Source organism: Acanthochromis polyacanthus, chromosome 3 (genome assembly GCF_021347895.1).
Source record: "Acanthochromis polyacanthus isolate Apoly-LR-REF ecotype Palm Island chromosome 3, KAUST_Apoly_ChrSc, whole genome shotgun sequence".
In the NCBI taxonomy this organism is placed as follows: Eukaryota; Metazoa; Chordata; class Actinopteri; family Pomacentridae; genus Acanthochromis; species Acanthochromis polyacanthus.
The window spans coordinates 46,969,193-46,994,237 of NC_067115.1; the positions used below are offsets into that span (position 1 = coordinate 46,969,193).

The 25,045-nt window shown below is 39.0% G+C and overlaps 1 protein-coding gene across 1 annotated transcript in view; it reads left to right on the forward strand.

The window, feature by feature from the left end:
• Positions 1–23,009, forward strand: part of LOC127533070 (integrator complex subunit 8-like) — a 24,040-nt gene extending 1,031 nt beyond the window's left edge. The window contains exons 2-14 of the mRNA XM_051945151.1: positions 3–251; positions 2,950–2,953; positions 3,372–3,449; positions 5,316–5,741; positions 15,204–15,378; positions 16,258–16,398; positions 17,160–17,231; positions 17,428–17,479; positions 18,032–18,211; positions 18,320–18,427; positions 18,521–18,673; positions 22,790–22,820; positions 23,002–23,009. Of these exons, the coding sequence (XP_051801111.1) occupies positions 3–251; positions 2,950–2,953; positions 3,372–3,449; positions 5,316–5,741; positions 15,204–15,378; positions 16,258–16,398; positions 17,160–17,231; positions 17,428–17,479; positions 18,032–18,211; positions 18,320–18,427; positions 18,521–18,673; positions 22,790–22,820; positions 23,002–23,009 (1,677 nt within the window). The remainder of the gene's footprint in view (positions 1–2; positions 252–2,949; positions 2,954–3,371; positions 3,450–5,315; positions 5,742–15,203; positions 15,379–16,257; positions 16,399–17,159; positions 17,232–17,427; positions 17,480–18,031; positions 18,212–18,319; positions 18,428–18,520; positions 18,674–22,789; positions 22,821–23,001) is intronic.
• The last annotated feature ends 2,036 nt before the right edge of the window (positions 23,010–25,045 follow it).

Genomic DNA, 25,045 nt, shown 5'->3' on the forward strand with positions numbered 1-25,045 from the left:
AGACGGAAGACTCCGACGCCTGGTCCGACTGGAGCACCAGCGAAGACTCCGGCCACGACAGCCTGGACGAGGACGAAGAAGACCTGGAGGACGGCGAAGAAGAGGACGGCCGACCTCGCTCCCCCCTTGTCCAGCGTCTCCCCCTCCTGCTGGTGCTCCGGTCATCGCTGCTCCCGCTGCTCCCCCAGAGGACCTTGCCGCCCACATCAGATCCCACAAAGAGGATCCGGAGAGTGCGATGTGGAGCCCAGGTAGGTATGAAGAGGCAGCGGGTCAGCGAAGAGGACGACGCGCAGCCTGGACCATCCACTTCGTCCACAGACCACAGTGCGTCGGGTCCCTCCACATCAAGCCCGGGCTTCTCTGTGACGGGTGGAAGCTGGTTCAGGCCTTTTCGGAGTCCAGATGATAGCGACTCCGATTAGTCCTGAAACTGGTGGAAGCTCTGATCGGAGAAGTTCCAGCTGACAGGCAGCTCCCACTTCTTACTGCACGGATCAAAAAACATCAAGATCCCTGCAAATAACAGTAAAAATCCTCCTTCACATGTCTTAGCGTCATCAGACAATGTGGGGGAGGTGGTAGGTTATGAGCACCTGACAAATACCAGGTGTGTTTTCTGCTCTCTATCAAGAGGGTAAGGGCAAAAATTCAACTACCTGCCACATTTTCAGTATTTTAACTTTATCCATGATACTTAACTCTAGTTTCTTCTTCATCCGAAAAAAGGGTAAGTATTACTTCATCAGTTTCTCAGGATTTAATTCTCTTCGATGATCATCTTATAATTGAAGCCAGTTTTACTGACTGTCAGAACTTTACTGTTGTCTGGTTTCTTCATGCCATCATCCAGGAGGTTCCGTTCAGGGAAGGTCCTGGATGGGTGGGGCAGAGAGGGACCCGGAACGGACCCAGACCAGAAGGATAGGAACGACCAGGCAACCTCACTGGCAGGGTTGGTAAGGAGCGGTTTTCTAGTCCAGTCTGGACTAAGTGAAGTCCTCACAAAGACGTTGAATAACTTTGCAATGGGTTTTAATGATGGGCTGGAATCGGTGTATGATCATCCTGCAGGATATATAATATAATGCTGCAGTGATGCCCGTAGTATTTTTAAATTTATGTTTTATTTATACAAACATACCTTTCAGCTGGACCTGAATGTTTTGTGCTAAGAGCCATAATGCTAACACGCTAGAATTTGAGGTGGTGAACATGTGGTAGCCAAACTTTTGCAAATTGTGAGGATGTAGCATTTAGCTCACAATGCAGCGTCGTGGAGCCTCTAGCGTGGCTCTGGAATATTTATGCAGTTATCTCAACATGACAGATTAACTTATGACTTTAACGGATCATTGTCATTGTGGTCTGTTCCTGTTTTAACGCTCACTGGCCTCTTTATTTGGCTATCTAATACAACCCAATAAAAACAGGGCTAGAAGTTCTACTTTTTGAAACTGCAACATTTTTGTTGACTTTGGCAAAAAGATGATCAACTTATGTTGATTATTGAGTATTTAGTTGGTGGTAGTGCTGTGCTGGACTGCATTATTTGTCCATCCATTAACATACATGAAGAGTAAAGTACACGTGAAAACAACCATGATAGATTAAAAAAGGTCAGAAACTGAAAATGTAGAAGCAAAAAGTTCAATTTATGGCAAAGCCGTTGGGTCATTCCAGGCCTGGAGGACATTTGGGCTTCAAAATTTTTAAAAAATTAACCTTCTGTTTTACAATTTTCTACTACATATTCATCATAATAGGTCATAAACTATGGAAGGCTTGATTAGCTCAGCTTACACATCAATGGAACCATTTTATTCCATGTTTTATGTGTTGTTTGCTAACCCTACTCTAATCACAGTATCAGGGTTGCTAATCCATGCTAATGTTAGCTTTTTTCTCAGCAGTAGAAGCTAGATATTTAGCTCGCTGTTACTGCTGACCAAGAGGAACAAACTGACTGATGGAAAAAAATAAAAACAATGAGTCTGATCCTGATGATATGAGGTAGAGTGAGACATTCAATCATGGCTGCCAATGTGATGAAAACATGAAAAACAGAAGGGAGGCCACAGCTTTGCTCTACACATTCTTTAGGAAATCTGTTTGATGATGTTAATTCCAGTGTTTCATGTGATTCACTGTTTTCTTCTACCACCTGAAAAAGGTTCTGCTAACAGGGTTGTTGTGGGACACATGCATAATAATTATCATTTGAAATATTATGTTGATACAATAAATGTTCCCACAATTACAAGAGACATCAATGAAAAAATAATCCCCAAAAAGAAAAATGTTTGTTCATTTCTATTTATCTGCATTTTTCATCTGTCTGACATCAGGAAGATTTTTATAAGAAAACTTTCCTCCCAACAAGCTCAATGAGTCTCATTTTCCTTCACTGTTTACCAAAACTTCTTATGCGCTGACATCACTCCTGTGTATCTTCTTCACTGCAGACCATAGACCGTATGCTGCAGACACACTTTAGGTTCATTACTACCCCCTACTGGGCTGGAGTGTTCATCAGTGTTACTGGTGTGCCACAAATTAGGGAACTGAGAACGGTGCAATTAAATGTGCTGTAATTACTTCATCGAAATTAACGAGTTAAAGACCCAGCCCTAGTTAAAATATTCAAGTCTAAACCACTTAAACTGCATTTAAGTAAAGTAATTGGGTACATTTACTCAGATACTTTACACCAGTCCCTCTGATATGTCAGACATTTCTCTGATAGATGTATCACTTTTACTGATTTTACAAACAATGAGTCCCTGTGGAGCTCTGTGGTGTTTGGTTCTGGGATGTCAGATCCAGGGGTCAAAACAAAATCAGTCTTCAAGCAGCTGCTTTGTCAAATTGCAACAGAGAACATGTGAACAAATGTGAAGTCAGCTGGAAGAAGGTTGATGACAAGAGTGACTTCTCGTCTTCATTCAGGCAGGTGACCAGAATTTATGTGACAGAGAACTTCTGTATTGGATGATTCCATCGTCTCCATGGTGCACCGAACAAAAACAATTCTGGCATTTTTGATGCACCCAGGGAGCCTATATAAAGGCTGAAACCTTCTGAAATTTCCCTTTTTCACCTGCTCTTGGACTTGGATTGACCTGTTCAAACATCAGCTGCAGAAAGAGAAGACTTGGAAAGCAAAACTTTTGGAAAGCGAAGACTTGAAGAAAAGACACTTTTGGAGACCTGAAGAGGACACTCTCAGACTCTGAAAGAGAAGACCTGAAGAGGACACTTTTGGAAACCGAAGACCTGAAGAGGAAACCTTCGGCCAAAGAAGTCCAGTTAAGAAGACGTTTATAAAACGACTCTTGGTGGATCCTTGAATCACCTTTGGATCCCTGAAGACCTGGAGATGGACCTCAGACTGATGGACGTCGAGGGATACGTGGGAGTTGCCGTGGAGGTGCACCGCGACGCTACTGGTAAGATTATGAATAGATTATTAATAATGTAGCTTTTATTGATGGAATTATGTCATTTATCTGTCTGAAATCCTTACAGCTGTGTCAGTGTAGAAACCAGTGTGACTTTCTAAATTGTAACTGTTGATAAAAACACAGATTTAGTGATTAACAGTTATTGATTTTTAAAATGATTATTTGAAGCATAAAATGTAAAACTTCTCTCAGGAAGAGGGTTAATCTAATTTATTAATCATTGGCGTAGTGATTTGGAAACTCTGTCATTTTGATTTAAAGGCATCAAATTGATCAAATTTTCCATGAATTTTTTTGAAAACTAAAACAAATGATGCCAACTGGGGCAGAAATGATAAAATGCCAGAAATGTGTTTTTGCTGTATCCATGGAGACGATGGAGTCTTCAGAATGCAGCAGGCCTCTCCTCTGTGTTGCTCTGAGTCGCTTTAAAAATCACATTTTCACTCTGCTCAACCTAAACTTTGTGTCTGACTGTTTATGGACCTTTAACGTGAACTATTATTTTATTCATCACACAGTTTGTATTTGTTGAATCTCGTAAGAATGACAAAATGATTCTTTTACCACTTGAATGAGGCTGCAGGTGTACCACCGTCTCCATTCAGTCACTATGATTTAAACTCATAGATTTGGTGAATAAATTGTGCTAATCTGCTAGTTTCATATTTTTTTGCTCATGTTGTTTTATTTGTAAAGGATCTCTGTTGCTGGTTGGTTTATTCTGTCGGTTAAGAAAGAACACAGTGATTTACTTTGCTTTCTACTGCTGATGTGACTGATTATCTGATGCACACAGACTAATACAGGTGCAGTTAACATGCTGCTTATCTGAGTGAGGACACTTAAAACAGTCCAGGAGAAAGGACGCTGCTGTGTTTGAGGAGAAAAGTTCACTTAGTGGAAAACATTCAGTTTATTTAGGATTTCATAAATGTGTGATGATGACCTGAACCAGCGACAGTCACAATAATTAGTCATAAAATGTGACTTCATTGTTGCCTGTTGCCGTGTTTTGGTTGTAACATTAATGATCAGAGAGGTAAAGTGCCGTCTTTTGTTGTGTTGTGTTATATTGTGCTGTGTAGTATTAAATTATATTGTGTATATTTGTGTTATCCTGTGTTTGTTGTGTTGCTCTGCGTTGTATTTTGCTGTGTTGTGCCATGTTGTGTTGTATTACATTGTTTTGTGGTAAACTGTATGATGGTGGGTTGTGTGGGTCTCTGTTGTGTTTTGTTGTGTAATCCTGTGTAGTGTGATGGTTTCCTGTGTTGTGTTGCATTGTGTTGTACTACGTTGTTTTGTGTTGGACTGCATTGTGTTGTGTTGTGCTGCACTGTGCTGTGTGGTGTTGTGTTGTTTTGAGTTCTGTTGTGCCCTGTTGCATTGTACTTTGTTATCTGTGCTGTGTTATTTGGAATTGTGTTGAACTTCGTAGTGTCATATTGTACTATGTTGTGTTGTAGTGTATTGTGCTGTCCTGCTTTGTGCTGCATTGTGGTGTGTCATGTTCAGCTGTGTTGTGTTGCATTGTGTTGTGTTGCATTACAGCACATCATTTACACATTTCTAATTACTAAATCACTATGAATGTGAACAAACTCGTCATCTGAATTGTCAAGACTTAAGTTTTTCCAAGTGACCAAAGTAGAGTTAATAATTGTTTTCATAAAGTCTCACATGAAAGAACAGACTGCAGAATTACTGATTTAGTGTTTGTGGCGTTGACACCGTTGTTGGATGGTTATAGTGAACTGTTATTAACTTTAGTTGTGACTGTAGATGATTTAGTCCTGATATCTAATGATGTTAGAAGTACTAACATGTGATGACCTTGTTTCCTCTCAGGGTCTGTGGACTACGCCGTGGAGCATCCCCCTGCCGTCGGATTCCCGGAGACCATCTGGATCTTTGATGACGACGATGCTCCCATCTTCTACGATGTTCTGGCTCCATACGAGGAAGAAGAAGACCCAGAGGGAGAAGACCGAGAGGAAGAAGACCCAGAGGAAGAAGACTCTGAAGAGGAAGACCCCGAGACGGAAGACTCCGACGCCTGGTCCGACTGGAGCACCAGCGAAGACTCCGGCTACGACAGCCTGGACGAGGACGAAGAAGACCTGGAGGACGGCGAAGAAGAGGACGGCCGACCCCGCTCCCCCCTTGTCCAGCGTCTCCCCCCTCCTGCTGGTGCTCCGGTCATCGCTGCTCCCGCTGCTCCCCAGAGGACCTTGCCGTCCACATCAGCTCCTTCCTCAAGAGGATCCGGGAGGAGTGCGATGTGGAGGCCCAGGTAAGTATGAAGAGGCAGCGGGTCAGCGAAGAGGACGACGCGCAGCCTGGACCATCCACTTCGTCCACAGACCACAGTGCGTCGGGTCCCTCCACATCAAGCCCGGGCTTCTCTGTGACGGGTGGAAGCTGGTTCAGGCCTTTTCGGAGTCCAGATGATAGCGACTCCGATTAGTCCTGAAACTGGTGGAAGCTCTGATCGGAGAAGTTCCAGCTGACAGGCAGCTCCCACTTCTTACTGCACGGATCAAAAAACATCAAGATCCCTGCAAATAGTAAAAATCCTCCTTCACATGTCTTAGCGTCATCAGACAATGTGGGAGGTGGTAGGTATGAGCACCTGACAAATACAGGTGTGTTTCTTCTTCTCTCTATCAGAGGTAAGCAAAATTCCAACTGCACATTTTTCAATATTTAACTATTATCCATGATACTAACTTTCTTTCTTTCTTCCTCCGAAAAAGGTAAGTTATTACTTCATCAGTTTCTCAGGATTTAATATCTCTTCATGATAATTTATAATTGAAGCATTTTACTGACTGTAGAACTTTATGTTTTGTTTCTTCATCCATCATCCAGGAGTTCCGTTCAGGGAACTCCTGGATGGTGGGCAGAGAGGACCGAACGGACCAGACCAGAAGGATGGACGACCAGGAACCCACTGGAGGGTTGGAGGAGCGTTTTCAGTCAGCTGACTAAGTGAGTCCTCACAAAGACGACAAAAGCACCAACAGGGACATGAAGTGGTGATGAGCTAAAGTAAACTTTCTGTATGTTGATGTGAACTGATAGAGCTTAGAACCGTTCCACACCTACTGTACATTTATTTATGGCTCCATGTCTGTTAAGAAGCACTGATAATTATAATTCAACAGTTCAGCAGCCAGGAACGAGTCAAAGTTTGATTTTTGGGTCCTGTTTTTCTGTTTGCCAGGTCAGCGCTCCAATTCAGACGCCCCTGCCTCCAACAGCAACGTCTCCAGCCGCTGAGGGGCGTCCTGACTCTGCCTGCACAGAACTAGTTTCCATCATGTGCTGGTTCTGTGCCGGTGGGTTTAGGAAGCTCCTCACAAAGCATCAAATGAAGACAGAGGAAGCTGCCACCTGTTTGTCTCTGAGCTCTGACAGCCAGACAGAGAAGATGTTTACTGCTTTGTTAATGTTTAATGTAAAACCTTTTGAATATCTTTTATGATCCAACGTAAGATGAGAACTTTGGAGATAAACATTGTCAAAAGTTAGATTTGCTAGTTTAACCCTCCTGTTGTCCTGCAGGTCAAAGTTGACCCGTTTTTAAAGTTTGAAAATGTGGAAAAATATATATATTTTCACAGTGACACTTCTGATGTCCACATTTTCAACATTTTTGGGAAATCTTTGAACATTTTTTGGTGGAAAAATGAAATGTTAAAATGTTTCTTAAGACCATTCACAACAAAATCAACCAAATCCAGTTTTGGTTGATTTTATGTGAATGTTCTTAAAGACAATATTAGAAGTGTTACTGATATATATGTCATCACTTCAGATATTTTTCTGATTTTTTTGGAAGATTTTTACTCATCATCCCACAAATGTGGGGATTTTTAAAAATAAAAGTTTTAAGGACACTTTTAAGGAATAATGGAATTTTCTTCCTGAAGATTTTGCAAATTTTCAGAAATTTGGGGAATTTTTTTGCTGAATTTTTGGATTTTTTTTCAGAGAAGGAAACAATATTTTTTGGTGCCTGTAAATGAGGACAACAGGAGGGTTAATTAAAATGTAAAAGAAAAAAAGTGACATCAATAACTTACTTAGTTTAATATAAAAACTTTAAAACTGTTATTGTTTATTCTAACACAAGAACCTGTAAGATAAACATTGTAAAATGTAATATTTCCTTTGTTTATTGTTAAAATATATTTAAAACTGTTCATGTGTATTACAAATAAAATGTAAATGGCCTTTAACATTTTGATGTTATTTATAATTATTAGCACAACATCTAATCTTATTAAATAATCATTGTAAAAATATAAAAACTGTTTATTGTAGCAAAGATTCACTTTAAAAACTTTTGGACTGTTTAATATGATCTCATGTTTTAAGCATGACATTGAAATATTGTCAACAGTAAGATATAATTTATTGTAAACATTTTTTTTAAAAATGTGTACTGAAAGTACCTTTTAGTAACATTGTTTTTCACATCTTGCTGTATTAATGTGAATTTAATACTTCTTGAATAAATATTAAAAAAATAAGATTTGCTTTATTGATGTTTTGTGAAAAGTGATTTTGAGGCATTTCAATTTTGATGTTTAATAAATTTACAAAAATCTGTGAAAAGAAGTTTTACTCTTTGTCATGTTGGGTTGTTGATGACAGACTGATGGAGGAAACTTGTATTCATTCAGCACAAAAAAAAAAGATGTTTGAACGGTCTGGACACGTTTCAAAGCGACTCCATATTTGTGTTGTTCATATTTATCACTATTTCACTACAACTCGACTGGTTTACTGTTAAGTCAGATGATCAGAGTGTTTTCTTCACTGATGGTGGATCAACATGGAGCTTCTTCAACACTGAACCAGACACAGGAGAGTCACATTTGTTTCAACGATGAGCTGCACTGACATACCTTACAAGAAAAAGCAGTTAGATTTGCTTTTAAATGACCTGACTTCAACACAGTTCAAAATTGTTCAGAATATGACATACTTTGTGTATAATTTAATGTCTTTCTAAACATTCTTGGAAGCAGTTCACATCTGGCATTCCATCAAATTATTTATTGAAACTTAAAAACCAACAACTTCAGTGAGATTTGAATTAGAGAAGACAAAAAATAAAAATAGAGACGTGTTCAGATCACACAGAACAACGCAATTTGCTGTATAAGGAGCTGCACTCTGAGCTCTTTCCACCACTGAAAGCTCCTGAAACAGGGATGTTAGCGTTATAACCGGACCCTGGATTTACAGAAGAAGCTGTTCTCACCGACAAACCTTGTTTTCTTTTACATCCTGTGTACATCTGGGTGTGTGTTTATCGAGAAAGAGAACGCAGCAGGACGCCAATACATTTAAGTAAAACAACATTGATTAGTGAAGTCAATATAAGATAAGTCAAGATAAGCTGAGTCAAGATATGAAAAGTCAAGGTAAATCAAGATCCATTTAATCAAGATAAGTTAAGTCAAGATGAGTCAAGTCAAGATAAGTTACAATAAAGCCAACAAATGAAGATAAACTAAAGACTATGGACACCTTTCACATCTACAGATGAGGCTTGATAAATGTACATATGGGTATGTACATAGATATGACATGATGGATAATGCTATTGAGAGAGAAAACCGGTGTGAACATGGTAAAGAAAATGTTTTTATATTTTGTTGTTGAGCTATATGAACCAGTGTTGCGTGATGTTTTAATAACTGTGGTGCTTTAGGGAGAAAAGCAGGGATACATGAATTTAGATGACCTGAAGGCTGTGGAGAGAAAACACACGTTAAAGAGATATTAATACACTAGATGTATATACAGTTAATATTACATTTAAATTTAACAGTTTTATTTGACATTCAATTTGGTCATCAGGGGGGTGGGACAAGAGAAAAATGGAATTTTAGGGGAAACTCCAGACTTATTTGGGTTTTAAAATTCTTTATAAACATTCTCCGATTTATTTATTTTTTTAAAGATTTGGTCTCAGGACAAGAACATTTAAACAACAACTGCATGTTTTAGTATTTGGACATGGATTATTTGAAATTTGATGAATGGGACATAAAATGTCCTCCAGTTCTGTTATGATCCTGCTGTATTTAATTGCATTTGATTTGTGGCCGGTAAATGTATTTTTATTTTTTTTATTAGAACTCATACAGTAAAATAAGCTTTATTTATTGAACTCACAATTGATTTAACATCTGGAACGCTCGCTTTCTAACTGTTTTTTTATTTTTTGAAGAACAAAGAACAAAGCTCAGGCAAAACGTACACAGGTCCAAGTGGGTATACAATAACAATCAAGAATACAGCATTTAGCACATTACAGCAGAAATGAATAAAAATAGAAGTTAAACAAAAGTATACATGTATTTACTTTTTATGAATGAGGGAGCATACCTAGTTACTAGGGAAGCCAAGTAAAATGGAAGATGAGAGCTGAGGACCAATGTGTTTTAAGTATGGCTCCCAGAGCTGATAAAAACTTCCCAAAGAAGAATGCAACAAACAAGTAATGTATTCATTAGGGATACTGTCCATGATCAGGTTATGCCAGGACTTTTTGGAGGGAGCAGAGTCTTTAATCCAGAAAAGCAAAATGTTCTTTCTGGCAGCGAAAGTCAATAGATTAAAGAGTCTTTTATGATTTACATTCACAATATGATGATCAGGAAAACCAAGGAGAAGGCACATTGGGTCCAGGTCTATTGATACTCCGAAAATAGCACATAGTTCTGTTACAATGCCTGACCAGTAGTTTTGCAGCTCTGTACATGTCCAGAAACAGTGAATGAAATTACCAACATCAGTGTTACATTTACAACAGATAGGGGAAGTCTTAGAATCCATTTTATTTTTCAGGGCTGGACTTGTATAAATCCGGTGGAGAATCTTAAATTGGGTTGACTTAGTACGGTTACAAATAGAGATTTTCATAGCCTGCAGCCATACCCTCTCCCATTTTGAAACCTCAATAGAGATTCCAAGATCTCTCTCCCACGCTTCCCTTGTACTCTGAGAAATTAAAGACAAATTTAAATTTGAATTCAGTGCCCTATAAAAAACACCTAATCTGTTTCATAGACGGCTGCAACAGTAAGGCACGTTCTACCTCTGAGATGTCATTCCTGGAGAACAATGTAGTATCCTTAGAAACAAAGTGCCTGATTTGTAAATATCTAAAAAAATGACTATTTTCTAAACCATGCCTCTGTTGCAGTTGCTGGAAGGATAGAAATCCTGTATCACAGAAAAGATCACCTAGCTTCACCATACCCTGTTCAAACCAGACTGAATAACCCTTATCTAAAGAACCTGGCAAAAAATCAGGGTTATTCAGAAGCGGAGTTAGAGGAGAAGTTAACTGTACACGACCCTCTAAATTACGAATAATTCTCCAGGCTTTTAGAGTGCTTAAAGTTATAGGGTTAGAGCAGGAGTTTCTGACTGTTTCCATGTTTTTTATAAATAACAGATTCCATAGGGGACACTCAGACATACAGGATTCAATGTCAAACCAAATGCATGAAGGGTCTGATTTATACCAGGCTCCCATGACACGAAGATGAATTGCCAGCTGATAAAGCCTTAAATTAGGCAAGTCCAAACCCCCTTCAGGACCAGACAACTGGAGTTTAGCCATTTTTAACCTTGGTTTCCTTTTGCTCCAGATAAACGAGCTTAACCAGCCCTCAAGTACCTTAATGACCTTTTTTGACAGCAAAATAGGAATCATTTGTAATGGGTAAAGTAACCTAGGCAAGATGCACATCTTAATGAGAGCGACCCTGCCAAGCCAAGAAAGGGGAAGAGGAGACCAGCGCTCTAAGTCTGCTCTTATGGTCTCAAAAAGAGGAGGAAAATTGGTTTTAAACATATCCCCAAAAGATGGAGTAATATGCACCCCCAAATATACGAACCCAGAGGGTGACCAATGAAAAGGAAAGGACCCTGGTAAGAATGAGGTAAGCTCTAAAGACCCCAAAGGCATAGCTTCAGATTTGGACATATTAATTTTGTATCCTGAGAATGAGCCATATGAGGAGATTAAATGAATAAGGTTAGGAATGGAGATTTGTGGCCTGGAAAGGAAAATCAAAATATCATCTGCATACAGCGAAATTACATGCTCTCTTTTTTTGACTCCAATACCGAAAATACCAGTATTCTGCCTAATAGTTTGAGCAAGGGGCTCAATGGCTATAGCAAAAAGCAGAGGACTAAGAGGGTCCCCTTGTCTGTTACCACGATAGACAGGAAAGTTCAGTAAATGTATTTTTAATAGGGCTGCATCTAATGATTCACTTTAGTGTCCATTAATCTTTTAATTATTTTTTTGCATTAATTTATGAATTGTTTGATCTTTAAAATGCAACAAAATACTGAAAAATGTCCATCATCCATTCTCCATTCTCGATACACCGCTTTATCCTCACTCGGGTCACGGGGGTGCTGGAGTCTATCCCAGCTGACTCGGGTGAAGGCAGGGGACACCCTGGACAGGTCACCAGTCTGTCACAGGGCTACATATACAGACAAACAATCACACTCACACCTACGGGCAATTTAGAATAACCAATTAACCTCAGCATGTTTTTGGACTGTGGGAGGAAGCCGGAGTACCCGGAGAAAACCCACACATGCACAGGGAGAACATGCAAACTCCATGCAGAAAGATCCTGGGCTCAGGCCGGGACTCCAACCAGGGATCTGCTTGCTGCAAGGCGAAAGTGCTAACCACTACCCCACTGTGCAGCCAAATGTCCATCAGTGTTTCTCAAATTCCAAAATGAAAAGTCTTGTTTTGTCCAAAACCCAAAGATGTTCAGTTTACTGTCACAGAGGAGGCAAGAAACCAGAGAATATTCACATTGACTGTTTTTTTCTTCATAAAACAACTCAAACAGATTAATTGATGGCTATGACAGGACAACTAATGGATTTTTTTGATGAATTGTTGCTGCTTTAGTCCTGCCATAGTCGATATTTAGACACATAAGATTAAGTTCCACTGAAACAGTGAAAACACAACAGCACTGCAGTGTGTATAAATATGATTAATGATGTTGTAATACATACAAGATAACCGTTGACCTAAAAATGAATCTACACTTTACAGGGAGATATTGTGCTGTTTGTACCACCATAAATTAAGATATAGGAAGAGGAGCTTATGAAGCAGTTTGCTCTGGAAATTGTCCAGCAGTAAAAGCAAATACAGCTGAAGTGATTAGTCAGTTCATGTCTTTATTCAAGAAAAAATACTTGACTGTTTATGTTTCTACATTATCAAATGTGAGAATTTACTTAAGTACTTTTAAAGTTTTTTCTTTAAATATGTTTGCTTGCATACCAAGTAAAGACAGAAATTAAAAACTAATTAAAACAGGAAAAAAATATTCTAATGATTATTTTTTATTACAAAATATGTTATTCTAAACTGCCAATGCAAGCATTTTAACTTTTAGCATTTTTTTCAAGTTTTAAACATTTATATTATTATCTTAACTGGTCTTATTAAAATTTACAACTTTTGATAAACACAAAGAGCAGCAATATAAGAATGAATTCCTGGAACCTAACTTTTTTGTTTGCCATTTCTTTTCATTTTTGGTTTTCCTGAATTTTTATTTTTTTACTTTTTTTCTTTCTAATTTCCTCTCTGGGATGGGCAGAAAACTGTCAATTAAAATAACTTCGGCCTCAGTTAAGTAGTGTGGCTTTGTTTAATTATCAGATTATAATTAAATACAGGCATCTATCAGCCACCATGATAGTGTTGCGTCCACCAAATCTCGAGAAAACCGGAAAAGTAATAATTTTAAACCTAGTAACTGCTTTATTCCAATTGTGATCAGCCCCAGTGCTAACCTTATAGCCGCACCATGTAATTAGCCTAAATTAGCACATTTTTTGTTATATTTGTGCATTAGTTCAACAACAAGTGGAACTGTTTACATAAAAACAGTGTAGAGGCCCATAGAAACTAGCTTTATGGACGCTGTTACTGCTAATTAGCGCTAAGGTTGTATTTTTAAAGACGCTGCTAGCTTGAGAGATGGGGAATCCGTGAGAATTAAAAGTCAGAGATAGCCATGAACAGGGTTTGTCGCTCAGCTGTGTTTAATCACAGTTTGAACATGTGACCTGAACGCAGCATAAACATGCGCAGACATGGCGTTTCGTGCGTCTCCTTGGCGACAGAGTGGAACCGGAATGATGGAGGAGCGATGGAGAGGCGCAGAATGAATTATGTGAGAATCAGTCGGTGTCGCTGCTCCGGGCGTTTACTCTGAGCTTTTAGAGCGTTTTTTGAACATTTTATCTTCTTCTTGTTGATTTGTTCCCGTTCAGGTAAGACAGTCGGTTCCTCCGTGTCCGGTTCAGGATGGAAACTGTAGCTAGTTAGCTTAAATGTTAGCCGGAACAGCGCTGCCTGCAAACACAACAGAGCGCGGGTGGAAGACGTGCGCTCGGTTTATTCACAGCAGCAGCCCGCGCTGCTTAACTCAGAAATACTCCCTTCCGTCAAAGTGTGAGTCCCCGCCCAGCTGGTAGGACCCGTGTTTAAAATTCAAGCTACTCATGTCACATAGAACTGGACAGTTCTCGATGTTTGGCTAACTCGCTTATCTGACACTTTAACCTTTTAGAAGTGAGCGTGAAAAATAATGATTTAATCAAGTTAATTTTGTCATGAAACTTTTAGAAAATATATTAAATGCGACCGTGTTTTCAGCATCTAAACACTATCGATTCTTACCAAATATTATATCGTCATCAAAATGGCAAGAAATTGTCATGCTTTTAAAATTTTACAGGCAGCTGCAGAATTATTAATAGCAAATTTTAATGTTTTTTAAGTGAAAGTACAACCAGCAGTTGGTGCATGAACATATTACCTTTTATATAACATCCTGCAGTGGTACAAGCCTTGGTAATTAAGTTTATCTTTATGGTAAAAATGTGATTTTGGAGGGTAATTTTGCATGTTTGCTGTCATTTTAAATGTTTTTTTTGTTCATTTTGTGTGTAGTAGACACTTTGTGTCATGGTGTTTTCATTTTTCATCTCTGTCATTGGTTTGTGTCTCTGTGATAATTTTCGTGGCTTGGTAATTTTGTTTCTCTTATAATTACCTATTTACTTAATTTTGCCTCTTTGTGGTCAACTTCAGTGGTATTGTGGTCGTATTGTTTCTCTGTGGTCATTTTACATCTTATTGTGGTCACTTTACATCTCTTTATAGTTGTTTGGTGTCTCTTTGTGTGCAATTTCAGTCCTATTGTGGTCATTTTGGCTCATATTGTGGTCATTTTTGCATCTTTTGTCGTGTGTGTGCATCATTTTGTAGTGGCTTTGCATGTCTTTGCAGTGTTTCTTTTCATGTCCTTACGGTTATTTCTTCTTTTGTATATCTTTTTATACTTTAGTTTAATGACTGATAAACAGTATCTTTAAACTTGTGAGAGGCTCTGGTCCTGGCTGATCTTCTGTCTGTCTGGTCGACATACTTAGTAATCCTGGACTATTGTTATTTATGCATTAATGTTGAAGTAATAGTTTACTACCAGCATTCTTGTCTTATATAATTTCCAGTAGCCACTTTTTACCGTCATACATTATTATATACCTCGGCATTACTTTTGAAAGTTATGTACAAGTAAAAAAAAGTATCAGTAACAAAATCTAACATCTAAAACTGTTGGGGCGTATGTGTTCCCTCAGACCCGACTCCGGTGCAGCTGCTCGTCCAGTTCCTGGAGCAGGCGTCCAAACCGTCGGTGAACGAGCAGAATCAGGTTCAGCCTCCAGCAGACAACCGCAGGAACCGAACCCTGAAGCTGCTGGCGCTGAAGGTCGCCGCACACATGAAGTGGGACCTGGATTCACTGGAGAAAGGGTGAGTGGGGTCGTAATGTGTGTGGGGCTCTCTGAGAATGAAATGAGGCTGCGGGTGTTTCTCAGTAACCAAATGCAGAACAGTTAAAGAGAAACTAATTATTTTAACCTCTGGAAGCCATGAGTGAACTGTTACTTTATTCTAAGGTTAAGGGGCATACTGATTGTTACTCTGCCAAGGAACGCATCAGAGTTATGTGACGATCGGCTTCTGTCTGTCTGTCTGTCTGTCTGTCTGTCTGTCTGTCTGTCTGTCTGTCTGTCTGTCTGTCTGTCAGCAACATTACTCAAAAACAGACCAACAGATTTGGATGAAATTTTCAGGGAGTACTACACTCTCTGAATGAGTTTCTTGTTATTCGTGTTTGCTTTGGTTCTGATATTGTTTTGTGATCATATTGAATGGAGGGTTAGTGGGTCTCATGGATATGGGTGAGGATAATTAAGCTGATATGCTCATCTGTTTACTTTATCTGAGGAAGAGAGAGGCGGTGAGCTGGGTCGCCTTATTTTTCTTTGACCACTGTGATGACTTTGATTATGAATGTGTGCACATTATCATGAGTTGATGGTCGTTTTTCTTTCATAAAAGGCTAAATTTAGTCTCAGTGAATTCTTTTGTTTAGCTCATCAGACAAACAGGCCCAACCTTCAGTCCCTCGGTGACTCTTGTTCTTCACAGTCGCTGCACAGCTTTTACTTAAACTCTGAATAAACTGAGGTGTGAAGGCCTCCTTTACGGTGTAGCCGAGAAAGAAAATAACAGACAAAGAAGCACAAATACCAAACTTGGATAAGGATAAAACATTAAGCAGCATAGTTAGACAGATAATGTATCAGTAGAATCCTGTAACTATCTCCCCTGCTTCTTCTTCCCCAGACTGACCATCCCAGTGTTGAACATGCTGCTGAATGAGCTGCTGTGTGTCAGCAAAGTGCCTCCAGGTGTGAAACATGTGGATCTGGATCTGTCCACTCTGCCTCCGACCACCGCCATGGCAGTGATCATCTACAACCGCTGGTAGGAGAGGAAACACTGACTGAGGACAGATTAAATTAGATAAATACTAAACTAGCAGAACAGTTTGACTCCAAGTGTTTATTTGCCGCCGTGTGGAAGTCACCAGCTCTGATTGTACATTAAAGGAGGAAAGTTCTCACATGAATCTCTTAATATTTAGTGTTGTAGCTGACCAGTATAAGTTTGTCATGGTATTTTCCAACATTCATTTTAATGTTGGCATCTTGAAGAAACCTTAAATATCTATTTGATTACAGAAATGTGGTTGTTAGCAACAAAACCAAAAGGATTGAAAAAGTTTTGCTTAATATTGTTCAGTAAAGACAAGCATGGAAAAAAATAAGTTGTCTGAAGGTGAAACAATAACTTTTTTTTCAACCCAAGTGAACAAGCAGGACAATGAATAAAGACTCCAGAAATATAATTCAGTGATAATATGTGGAATTGGTTTGATACATTTGGAGCATTTTAATATCGTTTTTCTTATTTTTTTGGAGTATTTGGCTTTTTCTCTTCAAAAGCATGGATTGCATTTATGCTTTATTGTAGATTCATATTTAATTTTTGTATTGTTTTGGCACAAATGTGGCCCAGGTTTTGGACTTTCATTAAATCAAATCATTCTTTCACTAACATTCTTACACATCCATTGTAAAGATTATAGTAGAAAGTCAAATCACACCTTCTTCAGCCCCATTAAAAGACTTATTTTATGAGCATTCAAGCACAGGATTAATGTGTCTTTGTTGTGTTTTTTAAAGGGCCATCAGAACCATCGTGCTGAGCAGCTTTCCAGAGAAACAAACCAAACCAGGACCTCATCAGATAAACATGTAAACGCTGCTTCTTTACTTTCTTTTCAAGTTCAATTCATTTACTGAACCAATAAGCTTACCTTAAAGTCAGTACAAATGGCAGCGTTTCGGCTCACATGCACGGATTAATGAAAAATACACATCCAGACAGATTTTATTTTGAGTTGAAATGCAAAAAGGTGTGAGCGTAAACTTCTTTTGTGCCTGAATCCAGGTTAAATATCGTGCAGCAGGAGAAAGAAATGACAGAAAACATCCTGACTGTGGTGAGTGAACATGCTTTTCATACTTGCATACGCCAATAAAAAACATCTTTAATTAAGGTCTGTTTATCCCTGTTTTATGTTTGTCCAATTTCTTTTTTTTTAATTCTCTTTTTTTCCATAAAGAAGTCAGTAGATAAGCAATATCTTACAAATGTACTTTACAAACTGTTTTCAATTTTGCAAACAAACAGACATACTGAACAAGCGTTAACCAGGGCAGTCGCAGTACAACTTACGTCACTTAGTCTGGTCTCTATGGGCTGATAAACTCAATCCAGCCGTTCCAGCGTTTATCAAACATTTCTGCTCTGAGTCTCGGTGCAGATGTTAATTTCTCCGTTACAAAAACATCGTGCACCACATTGAACCAGTCTTCTATGGAGGGTGGCTCCTGACATAGCCATTTCTTTGTAATGACTTATTGTCAGTAGAATTCTAGACAAATATGTCCTAGGGTAACCAATTGTTTTTCCAGTTTCAAAGAAATTCGAGCAGTAGTTTCATGGATCTGTGTCCGTTTTTTCTCCTCTATTATTATTATTATTCCCTCAGCTGAAGGAGCAGGCGACCGACTCCATCACCGTCCTGGAAGGAGCTCTGCAGCTGAAGAAGGACTTCTACGTCCACACTCTGAGGACTCTGGACCTGCTGGCCGCTGACGCTGCCGCTAACGGAGAAACCGAATCCTCCACAGCCGGGCTTCGAATCAGCGCCGATGACCTGCGCTGTCAGGTTGGTGGAGCACTCACGGTTGTCTTTCTGGGGATTAGATCATCCTGGATGCAGTGGTTTGTGCTTCAGAAAGATGTTTTTACTCTAAAGCTGTATTCTGTGTTTCAGGTGCATTATGATCTGGGAGGTATTTTCTTCCAACAAGGCTGCACCGACCAGCCAACCTATGAGAAGGCCAGAGATCACTTCAGACAGACCAAGGAGCTCTTGAAGAAGGTAGTTAGACTCGATTTCAACCATAAGAAAACCCGAAACTACTGACTTTCAGTTGCAGTTCTGACCTTTGAGTGATTCGTTTATGTCTTTCAGCTGGACTCGACCGTCCACGTCCACATGGACGAGAAGCGTCTGGCCGGTTACTGGAACGCCTGCAGAGCTCTGACCGGAGACTGTGACCCCTGCGACCCCCAGACGACCCCCTACGACCAGATCAACAGCCTGATCCGAGCCCACAACCACCAGGTCAGAGCGAAAACGGGACGATGATGAAACCAAAATATAGAAACTATTGCTGCTCTGCCAGCTCTGACATGCCTGACGTTTTTATGGCATAAAATATGGATGTTTATGAAGATATATGTAACATTTTAGCTTGATATATCAAATACTTTCTGAGATATAATTTTTTATAAACTGGCTGTTGACCCACTTTTAGCAGGTTTTCTCACATTGAAATTTGCAGCTGTTTGAACAACAATATCTCAGGAACTATTAAAGATAAAAGCCAGAATTCTTCACTGTTATTTCTCCAATATTGGACAAGTAGATCAAACTATATCTGATTAATAATGAATTGATTTATGGAAAAATGTTGAAGCTCCCATCTCTGAGAAAAGCTAAACTTTATTAATCCTGAAGGGAATTCTTGTGGCAGATATCGCTGATAAAATCGAGTGATGCAACATGAGAAATGCAGCACCTAAAAAGAAGTATGATACATTACTGAAATAAATGAGTAAACTAAAAGAATACTAGAACAGTAAAAAGTATTGCCTGCAGCTATACTGATGTAATTAATATTATCACACATACTAATGAAATATTGCACCTGAAATATATCGTGCGTTACGCTGACAATGTTGTGCACACATTAACAAATACACTGATAATGCAGAAGTCAATTAGTGATATTTTCTGATCCACGTGTAGCTGTATGTCACAATAATACAAAACTAAACCTATAAAATGCTTTAAAATGTGATCTACCTGGTCACCACAGAGGAAAAGAAAGATAATTTCACGTTCTGATGAGCTGTTTCCACAAAACCAATAAAAGTACACAAGAGGTGTGGAGTTTTAAAAAAATACTTTTGATTTTTAAACCCTGATTTGTAGAAATGTAAGCTTTTAAAAAAAAAAGACCTGTCTCTGAGATAAGATGGGACATCATTTTTTTAATCCTGAAGGAAATTCTGGTACCAAAATCTTGCTCAGATAAAGCTTTGTAGGCACAAATCTCCTAAAAGTGGTCTGACAGATAATTACAAACGTACACATCTGAAAAGTATTTGAAAAAACTGTTACCATTCCAATTACAGAGCAAATTTCAGGAATGTGTTGGTGGTTATATATTAAGAGAAGAATTCAGTTTCAGGATACCAAAACATAGAACAACGATGAAAAGTTTTAGCCCTACAACAAATGAGGTACGGCTCTGGAAGAAACTTCTTTTCTTTTTCCCACATTTATTTTATATTTATACAGTACACAGACAAACAGGAAGCAAGATACAAGAAAACAAAAGACAGAATTATAAACGCTTCAGACAGATGATTGCTGGAGTTTTGGGGCTGTTATGTATGAGGTATGACTGTATTATCGTGTGTGTGTGTGTGTGTGTGTGTGTGTGTGTGTGTGTGTGTGTGTGTGTGTGTGTGTGTGTGTGTGTGTGTGTGTGTGTGTGTGTGTGTGTGTGTGTGTGTGTTCTTGTACTTGCTACATGGTGAGTACCATTTTCTGCATTTAACTATCAAAGTGAGGACATTTTTACAAAGTGAGGACATTTTGGCCGGTCCTCACTTTGAAACAGCCATGTTTGAGGGTGAAGACTTGTTTTTAGAGAACAGGTATGAATTGAGGTTTGGTTAGGGTAAGGATTAGGGTTAGGCAATCAGTTGTGATAGTTAAGGTTAGGGTAAGGCTCTAGGAAATGCATTACGCCTATGGATGTCCTCACTAAGATAGAAGTACAAACGTGTGTGTGTGTGTGTATGTGTGTGTGTGTGTGTGTGTGTGTGTGTGATAAATGTAATTAGATGGACCAATATTGCTGTGAAAACATAGGATGTTGAAACAGAAGAGAATAAATCAATACATAATAGTCAAAAAAGGAAAAGAAAAAAACTCAATAATAATAATAAATGATAAATGAAATAGTATAAATTGTAACGATATGAAAACAACAACAATAGAGGTCATTACATGGGTAATGGTCATCAGCAGATAGGGAGGGGACAATAACAATAGCATATAATATAGTAACTACAGTGGTATATAATCGAGTAACTACAATAATAATCATACTAGTATAATATGGTAATAATAATAATAATAGTGATAATACCAGTAATAATAATAACAGCAATAGAGAGAATAATAGCAATAGTGGTGGTCGTAATGACAATAAAATTAGCAGCAGCAGCAGTAGTTGTAATAACAATAACAACAACAAAAACAATAACAATTATATCAAACCGTAAACAAACAAACAAACAAAAAGATCAAAAGCAAAGTAGGACAGTGTGGTAGTAATATAGTAGCAGTGGTGGCATCAGCAGTAGTTGTATTATAACTGCAGGTGGTTTGAGAAGTCAGCAACAATATAGTATTCAATATGTAATAATAATTACAGTATTACAAACAATCCAAAAAATAAAAAATAAAATAAAAAAATAGTCAAAATATTGAGTCCGGCATTTTCCATCCACATCCTGTCTCCTATCTCTTCTGTTTTTTTTACAGAGCACATTTCAGGAATGTGTTGGTGGTTATATATTAAAGCTGCTGTCCGGAGTTTCCTTTTGTTTTCAATTTATGTATCATTTTTTAACAAAGCTTAAATGTGTTAGTCTAGTTCGATACTATAATATAAAGTTAGTATAACGCGATATGAAAATTTATTCCTGAGCTCCGCCTTCCTCTCATAGACCCCCATGTTATTCCAAAAAGCGCCGGTCGCTGCCGACCAATCAAGTTCAAGCTTCAGCTTTGTCATGCTGTCAATCAACGGTTACGCGCTCAGCAAACAAGCCCATGCAGAGGTGGGCGAGCTACGCACTACGCAACCGCGCGCACATTTGTTTTGCTTGTGGAGCAGAGATCATCAGGGCTCAGCAACTTCCAGAAAAGTTACCAATCCCACGGCTTGTCAGGCCAAGAGACTGCAGGACGTTTTTTGGCTCGGGGTGCTCGCGTCGCTCCCCGACCACGGCCTCCATAGCCCGCCTGACGGCTTCGTTTAGATGCCCGACCTCTGGAGGAAGATGTTGGGGCGTCCGGGACATACTCTTCGTCAGAGGAGTCATGCAATTCTGAACTCTAGATAGAAATAAATAAACAATGTAACACATATACACGCGTAAATGCACTAAGTTTGATAAACAACGTCATCGAGAGGGATACACGAGTGTAATCACATATTGAAACTTTACTCGTTCGTCCTAGCAGATTCATGTTATTTTGGTATTAGGACAAGTTAGACTCAATACAGAATTCTAACGTAATTCCTTTATTATTTACTAAATGTACTAAATGTAGAAGAGGAGAAAACAGCAAAACAGGCGAGATGCTGCAGCACTCCGGGCACTTCTGTCATGTACTGCGCGCGTGCACAAATAAGGGGCGAAATCAGAGGGAGGGACCAACAGTGTTTTGGGAGACGCTGCGATTCAAACTCCGGACAGCAGCTTTAAGAGAAGAATTCAGTTTCAGGATACCAAAACATAGAACAACGATGAAAAGTTTTAGCCCTACAACAAATGAGGTACGGCTCTGGAATAAACTTGAGACGGATCTGAAACAATGTTCAAACATCAGCCAGTTTAAATATAAATACAAACAAAAAATCTTTGGAAGGTACAGTGAAGATGAACTTAATTATCACTATCACAGTAGTTTTGATCTGTATTTCATTGACGCATAGTGTTTAAGTTAGTTGCCTTTGCCTAAACAAAAATGTTGGCGGTGAATTTGTTTCATTGGATATTTCTGGAACTGACTGAAATGGGTGAATGAATTTAGGGGTGGGATTAAATAAGTTTAACGTCTTCCCACTCCCTTTGGAACATGTTGAAGTTTGTTTTCTCCTCTTACTCGTTATAGCATGATGGACTATTAATGGTTTTTTGTGATACATTAATTGAATGTTTATTCATTACATGTTTGAAATAAATAAATAAATGAAATGGAATATCAATTTTACAGATGGTTCATGATAAAGCTGGAATCAAATCGGAGACGGTCGAGCAGAAGGAACGTGATGACTTTAGATGGAAATCCCCAAAAGGTTTTGGGTTATGTGAGGTGTTTGGCAGTAAAGTGCAGAACTTGTTCATAAATTCCTCCTCGTCTCTCTTCCAGGCCGTCATGGAAGCCTTCATCAAAAGACAACGTGTCCCGCAGTTTACCGAACCACTTCAGACGCTCGGTTCTCAGAGAGTTCTTGTACAAAGTCCAGCAGGGGTGAGGCCACAAAAACATTCAAACCTGTTCACACACTGGCAGTCAGACTGTAGACTTAGAAAAGTCTGTTTATGTTGTTCAGAAAAGCCGTGCACTGCTTGTTTCTTCAGAGCTTTAAAACTGGAAACAGTCTTCCTCGTGCAATTAAAAGTTCCCCTCCACTGACATTTGTTAGGACAAATCCCTCAAGACATGCATGTTGTCAAATGGCTTTTGGGTAGTTTTAAATGGTCTTTAATTGTAGTATTTTATATTTATTTTATCCTACGAAATTTGATCTACCAAGTTGCGGATCCTGTTTTTGGGTGCCTTTTTAAGTATTTGTAGTTTTTGTTTTCTTCCCATAAAATTTTTCAGATTTATAATTACTACTCTTCCGCCAAGGAAGATAGTGGAGTTCGATGATTAGTGGTACGTTGTCCGTCCTCTGTCCCCTGTTCTGCAGCAACATTACCAAAACAGATCTCATGAATTTGGCATGAATTTTCAAGGGAAGGTCAGCAAATGACACAAGGGACCAAATTTTATCAGGTGATGCAGCTTTATAGTACTGGATCCACAGAATTTGTTAAATATTTTGTAATCATTGCCAGATAGCGGCACGGCGTCACTGTAACCATGACAACCAGTGAACACTAACGTCAGCTGCCTGCTGATGATCACATGATTGTGATTCTACTACAAATCCACGCACTGAGGGCTTATCAGACGTATCCATCAGAAATGATACAAAGAACAACTGATTAAATTGTGGGGGTGTTTCTGAGTCCCATTAATTCTTGCGCTAATGGAATAATTTCCTATCATAATTCAAGAGCATTTTAAATTTATTTGAGGGCAGCATTTATCGATTTCATTCTCAGATTTCGTGATTTGTCTCTCAGACTCTGCTCTCGTGCTCAAACTTGGCTCTGCGCGTGCGTCAAACTGTGTCCTCGCACTCGGGTTACGATGCTGCTCGCGCAGATTTCTTGCGCTCAACTCAAACTCTTCCTCTTGCTCTGACGAAACTTCTGCTCACGGATCTCTGCTCTGCTCTCGGATTTTTTGTGCATCAACGCTGTCAACCAATAGAAGGCCGGCAGCTTTGACCAATCACATTATCCCTGTTTGTATACGGGTGCATTCGCTGTTTTTCCGAGGAGCGTCGCATAAGGGCGTGCACTCTTTCAACAGGTTTTATCCACTCCGTATTACAAACAGCACAATATCTCCCCGTAAAGTGTAGCAGAGTTGATGTAAATAGCAGCATGAAAAGAAAATACTCTGAAACTTAATATTGAAATATGAAACTGAGGATTGGGAGCATCTGATTGGAATAAAAAAAACACATGCAAAGTAGCACCACACAGAGTGTTACATTTAATTCAGTAAAACACCACGTGGCTTTTTGCAGAGGGACAGTTGTTATTTGCATGACAGCACCAGGAGGAATTTATCACCAGATACTGAAGGAAACAGGACTGAGAGTGACGAATAAAGACTCATAAGGCATCTGATGAACAGAATCAAAAAAACAGAAGCAGCTTCTTTTAGTTTTAAACCTGAACAAGATGCAGCTCAGTTTACAGGATCCCAGATGTTTGCTCTGTCCTGGATCCTGAACTGAGCCGCTCCATTTAAAAGAAACAGAAAAAAGCTGAGAAAATGTAATAAAATAAGAGTGAATCCACAAATATGACTCCCAGCAGCTTCAGATATATTCAGTAGCTGACTTTAGACCTCAGGAGTGACATGCTTTATCTTCTTAAACTTCCCTTTTACAGTTTAGACCTTCAGTGTGGAAGCTGAGCGTAAAAACAGCAGCAACCTTTAAAATAACACGACACATGCCCTGCACGTGTGTGTTGTGACTAAACGACAGCAGGACATGACAGAAAACAAGAGCGGGTGGTTTCTCACTACTTCTTCAGATTCATTTTTAGGTCAACGGTTATCTTGTATGTATTACAACATCATTAATCATATTTATACACACTGCAGTGCTGTTGTGTTTTCATTGTTTCAGTGGAACTTAATCTTATGTGTCTAAATATCGACTATGGCAGGACTAAAGCAGCAACAATTCATCAAAAAAATCGATTAGTTGTCCTCTCATAGCCATCAGTTAATCTGTTTGAGTTGTTTTGTAAAGAAAAAAAAACAGTAAATGTG